Raw genomic sequence first — 8523 nt, 5'->3', positions numbered from 1 at the left:
ACCATCACGTATCTGCCCCCGTTATCCGCCACTATAGTCTTCGCCTCGAACATTACCCGCTTCCCCACTAATATAGCCACCCCCCTGTTTTTCGCATCCAGCCCCGAATGGAACACCTGCCCCACCCATCCTTTGCGCAACCTAACCTGGTCTATCAGTTTCAGGTGCGTTTCCTGTAGCATAACCACATCTGCTTTAAGTTTCTTAAGGTGTGCGAGTACTCGTGCCCTCTTTATCGGCCCGTTAAGCCCCCTCACGTTCCACGTGATCAGCCGAGTTGGGGGGCTTCCCACCCCCCCCCCCCCCCCCCCCCCCCCCCTTGCCGGTTAGCCATCATCTTTTTCCAGTTTCTCACCCAGTTCCCACACAGCTGTATCTCTCCCAGACGGTGCCCCCAGCCCATCCTTTCCCGTCCCCACTCCCCCCTTTCCCCAGCAGCAGCAACCCAGTAATTCCCCCCTCCCCCACCCCCCCTGCTAGACCCCCCGCTAGCGTAATTACCGGAGACAGATACTATTAGCATGGAGGGACTCCAAGCCCCCAAAGTCGGAGACCTGGCTAGCGGACATGGCTAGCTTTCTCTGTTTGGAGAAAACCAAGTTCGCCTTGAGAGGGTCAATGTTAGGGTTCGCCCGGAGGTGGCAACCATTCGTCGATTTCTTTGCAGAAAATTAATCGTCAGCAGGAGGTGGGGTTAGGTTAGTTTAGAGTAGGGGGTTAATAAAGGTGGGACCTGTAAGGGAGGGAGACATCTTTTGCACTATGTTTATAGATTCATGTACTTTGTTTATTTTGTTGTTGTTGTAATACCAGAACTACCTCAATAAAATGTTTATTATATAAAAAAGGGTCTACAAGACACATGTTCAGGTAGAACAGGAAACTGAGGAGATTAATAATAACATCAAGCAGACAAAGGAGACAACTTGGTCGGACAATATTTGGGATTGGGGCTCTAATATGGACATACACCTTGGATACAGGTCACATTGCATTTTGTTATTGCTGTTGTTCTTGTAACTATACATCAAGCTTCAATGATAATTATGTTTAAGAGATGGAAAAAGGCAAATGGAAGAGAGATTCAATGTGGAATAGGTAATGAGACGTAGGGATTTGTTTCTAAATATAAAAATACATAATTAAACAAGCTTTTAATAACTGTAACTAAGTATGTAATTGAATACGTTTTGAATAATGTAAAGAAATGATGTATCTTCGACTCACACTGGGAAATACAGTTGCCCAAACTAGTGGCCCCATACGTTTATATTTATGGGATCAAAGGGGGAAATGTGATACTGGGAACAGGCTGACAAGGAAGAAAAACACACATAGGCCGAAAAATAGGAACTGCCAAATAAGGCCCTGGCTAAATTCGATACTGGACATCTGCCAGAGCACCCAGGTCAGTACAGAAATTCATTACACTATATGGAACTTTGTGATTCCCACTTACAGTAGTTAACAGTTTTACACAAAAGGGCAAAAAAAACATATTATGAATACCTAATTAACTACGAGGCAGAAGTAATCAACTTTACAGCATGCAAACGATATCAGACTCCATAATGGACTAATAGCTGGTCAGCCAAGAGTGTTTCAGAGGACAATGGATCTTGTTTGAATCACCCTGGGTGAACAGGAGTATCCTGTTTATTCCTATTTCTGAGTTTAAGTCTGGATGGGACAATAGAACTCAGGCCAGATGTGGGTGTGTACTTACAACTCAGTGCTAGCAGAACTGGAAGAAGAAGGAACATTGAAACCTGTCGCGAGTGACAACCTGGGAATCTCCCAGGCACAACTATCACAAGAAGAAGGGGCCCTGGGCTCTGAGCTCAGAGAAGAAGGTATCCACATTGAGTGATCGTGGCCTGGCCAGCTTACTTCACGAAGTGCGGGTAATACCTGGAGCTCAGCTGTGAGTCTGAGTCATATTCAGTGTGAGTGCTGTTGAAGATTGTAATGCCCAAATAAAACAGAAGAACAGCAAAACAATCAGAGAATTGTGAATAAAATTGGGTGAACCCATGAATCTGTTTTGTCCTTTGTTTGTCTCATAAGTAAGGACAACTGGGTAAAATATTTAATAATAAACTGGTCAAAGTATCTGATAATTCACCGGACAACAAATGGAAAAGTGACAAATTTTAGATCTACCTGTAGTTTAAAAATATATATATATATATATTTGTATTGAGGCATTTATATTAGAATTGTAACAATTTTAACAAGATAATAAAATAACAAAATGAACACACACCCAACCAACAAAGCCCTAGTCGACATGGTTTACATCAACGACACCCAAATCCCAGTTCCCCCTCACCTCCCCCCACCACCCCCCCCCCCCCCACCCCGCCCCCGCCCCTGCCCCTCCCACTGCTGACAGCTTAATTTTTCCGAGAGAAGTCGATAATCTGCCCTCTGGGCAGATCTACCTGTAGTGGTAGGAAATCATTATTTACTCTCCAGGATAAAATAAATGTCCTTCATCCGATTTTAGGGATCATTTCAGTGGAAATGTGCTCTCCCAGGCTCAAAGAGCATCAGCCCACTGGAAGAAAATTGAGGGAAGGACCAGTCCAACAAAAAGAAACCCTCCGACTTCATCAACTTTCAAAATGAACATCGTTCAGTCCTGGTTGTGATTAACAGCAGAATCCAACCCCCGTCATCACTTGTGAATTCGTTGGTGCCTCAGCAGGTGAGATGACTGAGTGAATCGCTTCCCACACTCAGAGCAGGTGAACGGCCTCTCCCGAGTGTGAACTCGCTGGTGGGTCCGCAGGTTAGATGGATCATTGAATTCCTTCCCACATTCCGAGCAGATGAACGGCTTCTCCTCAGTGTGAACTCGCTGGTGTGTCTGCAAGTGAGATAACTGACTGAATCCCTTCTCACATAGAGAGCAGGTGTATGGCCTCTCTCCAGTATGAACTCTGTGGTGTATCTGTAAGTGAGATAACTGACTGAAGCCCTTTCCACACAGAGAGCAGGGGTATGGTTTATCTCCAGTGTGAACCCGCTGATGTGTCAGCAGGCCAGATAAAGCTACAAATTCCTTCCCACACTCAGTGCAGGAGAATGGCCTCTCTCCAGTGTGAACTCGCTGGTGTCTCACTAGGTGGGATGAATGAATGAATCCCTTCCCACACACAAAGCAAGTGAACGGCCTCTCCCCAGTGTGACTGCGTCGATGAATTCCAAGATGAGATGGGGATATGAATCCATTCCCACAGTCTCCACATTTCCAAGGTTTCTCCATGGTGCAAACGTTCTTGTGTCACTCAAATTCCAAGATGAGCTCAAGGCCAGACAAACACAGAACACGTGTGCTGTCTCTCCCTGCTGTGAATGGTGTGATGTTTTTCAGGCTGTGTAACTGGTTAAATTCTTTGCACAGTCAGTGCACAGGAACACTCTCACTCAAGTATCACAATGTCATTAAGAGAGAACCAACCTTTCCAGAGACCTGCCCTATTAAAGTCATCAATGTCTGACCAGAGTGAGAAAAGAAATGGAAAGGGGGAGACATTGATTTGCTCCCAGATGTTGCCCAGAAGAGGGAGCTTTAATCTGAAACTCATTGTCCAACCTCCGCAGTGTGAAGTCACAATCTAGCCCTGCCTGAATCAGCCAATTGGAATCATGTTGCTCCTTGATGACGTCTCTGGGTTCCAATGCGCAGGCCCAGCGCGGCTGAGCCCCACCCCCCGCCCCCGCCGCCCGCCAGCCAATGTTCCGCTCCCCTGACACCTCGCAAAACAAGGTTTCCAAGCAACCGGGTGACGGCTCCGGCCAGAGCGAGAAGCCGCTCGATGATTTCCCATTCCCATCGGCCGAGGACTGCGCATGTCCAAGGAAAGGGGAAGTTGCGGAGGCGAGCTCGCCCTTGACATTCCTACTGAGGTATTGACCAATGGCAAGAGTCAGAGCACCGGAAGGACTTTTGACCTCCAGCCAATCAGAACGAGATTGAGCTTCACACAGACTGAAATCGCCTCCTGTCTCCAACATTTGTGAGGAACACACTTTCTTTTCTCCCCCTTTCCATTTCTTTTCTCCCCCTTTCCATTTCTTTTCTCATTCTGACCTTCAATTGGTCACTTGCAGCAACTGAAGGGAAAGGAAGTGAATCCAGGGATGGTGCAGACTCTGGAAAGGTTGGTCCAGGTCTCTCTCTCTCTCTCTCTTAAAGACCTTTGCTCCCTCAGCTTGACACATTTATTTGTCCGGCTAAAAAGGATGGTCTCTTTCCTAATGTTCACAATTAAAGGGCTGACATTTAAGGGGGACAGTAAATTCATATCGGACAGAGATATGTCTAGTGTTATATGATACAGATTAGATAGATTATTGATGGTTCTGTAATTAAGGATATTTATTATTATTTTTAGTCTTGTAATATTCTACTGTAGCTACATTATATATTTCCAGGCGTCGATTCATTGTGGCACAGGCAGGGTCCATCCAGTAACCAGAGCCTATGCCGAATTTGGGTACAACAATCCAGTCAGTTCCATTCCCCACTATAGCCCCGTTCTCCTGCAAGATTAATTGCACGTCCAATTTCCGTTTGAAATTATTCTTATTCACCGCCACCACTGGCGTACAAAGTGATTTTTAGATTTTGCCCACTCAATGTCTAAATAAAGTTCTTCCTCACACCCGCACTATATCTCTAATTAGGATATACAGTCCTGTATCTCAAAATCTGTTGTGCAGCTCATGATGTACATAGAAATATATCTGTATTGGATTGGATTGGATTTGTTTATTGTCACGTGTACCGAGGTACAGTGAAAAGTATTTTTCTGCGAGCAGCTCAACAGATCATTAAATACATGGGAAGAAAAGAAAATACATAATAGGGCAACACAACATATAACGTAAAGCCTATATTAAGATTTTTGTGTGTCTGTCTCCAGGCTATGAATCACTCCTTTAGGAGGATTGGGAGGGTGTATATTAGATGTAACAGAATGAGAATGGAGGGAGAGTGTGTTGGATGGAGATTTACTTTTGGGGAATGAGAGGACTGAATGTTCCACAAAAACTAGAATTGCCTGTTCTAAATTTCTATCCTCTACTCACAGTGATGAATTTTGTAAACTCCTTTTGCAGGATATCAGAAGGAGAGAATTTTCAGACAGGAAATGGAGACCAAAATTTTTCATCAAGATCTGAAAGAGTCACGCAACTCATCAGGAATGTTTGTCTGATTCAGAAGTTTTTGAACATCAGTGTGACTGGGAAAGTACCGAGACACACACACCCGAGTGTGAGAATTCCAGCTTTAAGCAGTTACACAGCTTGAAAAAACCATTACCCTTTGGAGCAGGGAAAGACCATCCACAAGTTCTGTGTGTGGACACTTCAGTTAATTGTTGAACATGGAGAGCCACAAGAACACCTGCACCATGGGGAAACCATGGAAATGTGGGGAATGTGGGAAGAGATTCATATCACCATCAAAGCTGGAAATTCATCGACGCAGTCACACTGGGGAGAGGCCATTCACCTGTGCTGTGTGTGGGAAGGGATTCACAAATTCATCCCACCTTCTGACACACCGGCGAGTTCACACGAGTGACAGACCATTCAACTGCTCTGAGTGTGAGGCGAGATTCAGTCGGTCATCCCACCTGCTGAGACACCAGCGCACTCACACCGAGGATAGGCCGTTCAACTGCACTGAGTGTGGGAAGGGATTCAAACATTCATCCACCCTGCAGAAGCATCAGCGAGTTCATACTGGGGAGCGTCCGTTCATCTGCTCTGAGTGTGGGAAGGAATTCGCTCAGTTATCCAACCTGCTGACGCACCAGCGAGTTCACACTGGGGAGAGACAATTCAGCTGCTCTCATTGCACAAAGAGTTTTAGATGGTCATCCAACCTGCTGGAACACCAGCGAGTTCACACCGGAGAGAGGCCATTCACCTGCACTGAGTGTGGGAAGGGATTTATTCAGCTGACCAAACTGCAAATGCATCAACGAATTCACACTGGGGAGAGGCCATTCACCTGTTCTGAATGTGGGACGGGATTTAGAGATTCTTCCGCGTTGGTGAGACACCAGCGAATTCACAGTGGGGAGAGGCCGTTCTCCTGCTCAGTGTGTGACAAGAGATTCAGTCATTTATCCAGCCTCTTGAGACACCAGCGAGTTCATACTGGGGAGAGGCCGTTCTCCTGCTCTGAATGTGGGAAGGGATTCAGGGATTCATCCAACCTGCGGATACACCAGCGAATTCACACCGGGCAGAGATTGTTCACCTGTTTTAAGTGTGGTAAGGGATTTGCTCGGTCATCCCACCTGCTGAGACATCGGTGTTAAACTCAGGTGGAACCTCTGTGATAAGAACTAGAAAGCAAGTCTTCTTCAACTCCAATTTTATTGTGTTCTACAATCACTTCTCCTCCACCTGTATCCCCTTTACACATATTTGCAATCTCTCAAACAATGTGGTCGATTAAGCAACTAAATTTAAGCACTGGGGAACATTAACTCTTTCCTAACAGATTTGCAAATAATAATTTCTAAGTTTGATGTAAATTACCACAACAAATTATACAAATGTATCTATTTTCGTTTTGACAATAAATGCACCCTATTCCTTGTTCTTAAAACATTTTTTTTTAATATCCACCCTCACATTCTCTTCCTTAAGGGAAAAGACTCCCCTCTTTAACAATTTCTAATAACTTCTTCAAACTTGCCCCTTTTCATGTCAGACAGTCAGATAAATGGAACTGCTATCAACACCACTTGATCTTGTCAATCTCCCTGTTCTCGAGCATCTGTTTTAGGATCGCTATGTTAATCTGCAGTCTCTTTTCATTGAAGCTTTTTGCAGAGAGGACATTCTCCCAAAGGGACATATTGTCTATGTGACACTCTATATCTATTGTCTATGTGACACTCTATATGTATTGTTCCCATAATGTCCTGTTCCATTGAAAATGTTTGCCAGGATCTTGGATATAAAAAATGCCATATCTACTGCCTCCACAAAGACAAGTGTCTCTGCTGCCAATGTACTTTTTACCACTCTTCTTATCATTTTAGTTTCCCGTGTCAAAGGGCAACATTCATCTTTCTCCCCCTGGAGGAAAACTATAAATCCTCCTGCACTCAAAAAGCCATCACAGAGATTAGCATAAGATGTGTCCCTGTAAACAATCAGTTTCCATTGTCTAATCTTACTTAAAGATGGGAATTTCAAAACACAATTCTCCAATTTTAATTTTGCCAAAGTTTTGTTTGCTGCAATAGTTTCTTCAATTTTAGGATCGTTCATTTCAGTGCTTAGCCTCTAAAACACCAAAGCTGCCGTCCGGTCTTGTTTGTCCACAATTATTTTCTTTTCTTTACTGTGTAGAATTATCGACTGACCCTACTTAGTTGCCAAGTTGACAAAGTGTGAATGAAAATGTTCTTTTCTTTATCCCTCACCATAAGGTCCACGGCTACAACTTCATTAAAATCTTTCACTGAGGGCATACTCTCTATGGGTTGGGATGGCGTTCTTCTATATTTCTTACATATATCACATCTAGCGTTTATCTGTTCTTTATTCCGATACCTTCCCCTCCACCACTCCCGCTTTTGACACTCCCTTACCCTGTAGCCCCTGGGGCGGTGGGTACGGAAAGGTTGAAACCTGCCTCCGCACAAAGTCCCTCACCGTCAAGTAGCCAAACCAATTCCCAGCAGGCTGTTCAAACTCCTCCTCCAACTCTCCCAAACACGGAAAGCCACCATCTATAAACAAATCCTCAAAATCGCTCGATCCCCGCCCGCTGCCACCCCCAAAACCCCCATCCAGCCCCCCTGGAGCAAACCAGTGGTTACCACATATCGGTGCCCACACTGACACCCCCTCCAGCCCCATGTGCTGCCGCCATTGTCCCCACACCCTCAGGGCTTGTGGAGTACCTGGTCGGTGAGAACAGCAAAGGTGCCTTTAACAGTGCCCCTAAACGCGAGACCTTACACAAGGCTGCCTCCACCCGCTCCCACACGACCCCCTCCCCCACTACCCATTTCCTCCCGTCCTTCACTTTCCTGATCTCTCTCGCTGCCTCCTGCTTCCTCAGCTGGTGCGCCAGCATCCTGCTCGCTTTCTCCCCATATTCATGAACCGTCCCTCTCGCCCTTCTCAGCTGCCCCACCCGCCTTCCCTGTGGCTAACAATCCGATCTCCATCTGCAGCTTCTGCCGCTCCTTCAACAGCCCCACCTCCGGGGCCTCCGAATACCTCCTGTCCACCTGCAGGATCACCTCCACTAGCCTTTCCATCTCCAGCCGCACTGCCTTCCCCCTGTGCGCCAGTATCTAGATAAACTCCCCCTTCACTACTGCCTTCAATGCTTCCCGCAAAGTGGCCGCGAGACCTCCCCTGTGTCGTTTCGCTGCACAAACCCCCTAATGGCCTCCCTCACCCACTCACAAACCTCCTCATCTGTCAAAAGCCCCACATCTAGCCTCCATTGTGGGCACTGGTCCCCTCCCT

At 46.0% G+C, this 8523-nt stretch overlaps 1 protein-coding gene across 3 annotated transcripts; it reads left to right on the top strand.

Moving 5' to 3' along the window:
- The first annotated feature begins 3764 nt into the window (after nt 1-3764).
- On the top strand, nt 3765-6637 carry LOC140420236 (uncharacterized). Of its 3 annotated transcripts, none has more exons than XM_072504270.1 (2): nt 3765-4025; nt 5131-6637. In XM_072504270.1, exon 2 carries the CDS (start codon nt 5400-5402, stop codon nt 6342-6344), a length of 945 nt encoding a protein of 314 aa, XP_072360371.1. In that variant the 5' UTR covers nt 3765-4025; nt 5131-5399; the 3' UTR covers nt 6345-6637. The 3 variants fall into 3 exon arrangements, with proteins under 3 accessions (XP_072360371.1, XP_072360373.1, XP_072360372.1); XM_072504272.1 differs by having other exon boundaries at nt 3769-3915; XM_072504271.1 differs by lacking the exon at nt 3765-4025 and adding an exon at nt 4032-4169.
- The last annotated feature ends 1886 nt before the right edge of the window (nt 6638-8523 follow it).

This window comes from Scyliorhinus torazame, chromosome 5 (genome assembly GCF_047496885.1).
Source record: "Scyliorhinus torazame isolate Kashiwa2021f chromosome 5, sScyTor2.1, whole genome shotgun sequence".
NCBI classification, from domain to species: Eukaryota; Metazoa; Chordata; class Chondrichthyes; order Carcharhiniformes; family Scyliorhinidae; genus Scyliorhinus; species Scyliorhinus torazame.
Note: the sequence above shows the minus strand (reverse complement) of the source record. Positions and strands in the feature narration are given on the sequence as shown.

Coding starts and splice junctions, on each gene's coding strand:
- LOC140420236 (XM_072504270.1), top strand. CDS start 5,400: ATGGAGAGCCACAAGAACACCTGCACCATGGGGAAACCATGGAAATGT.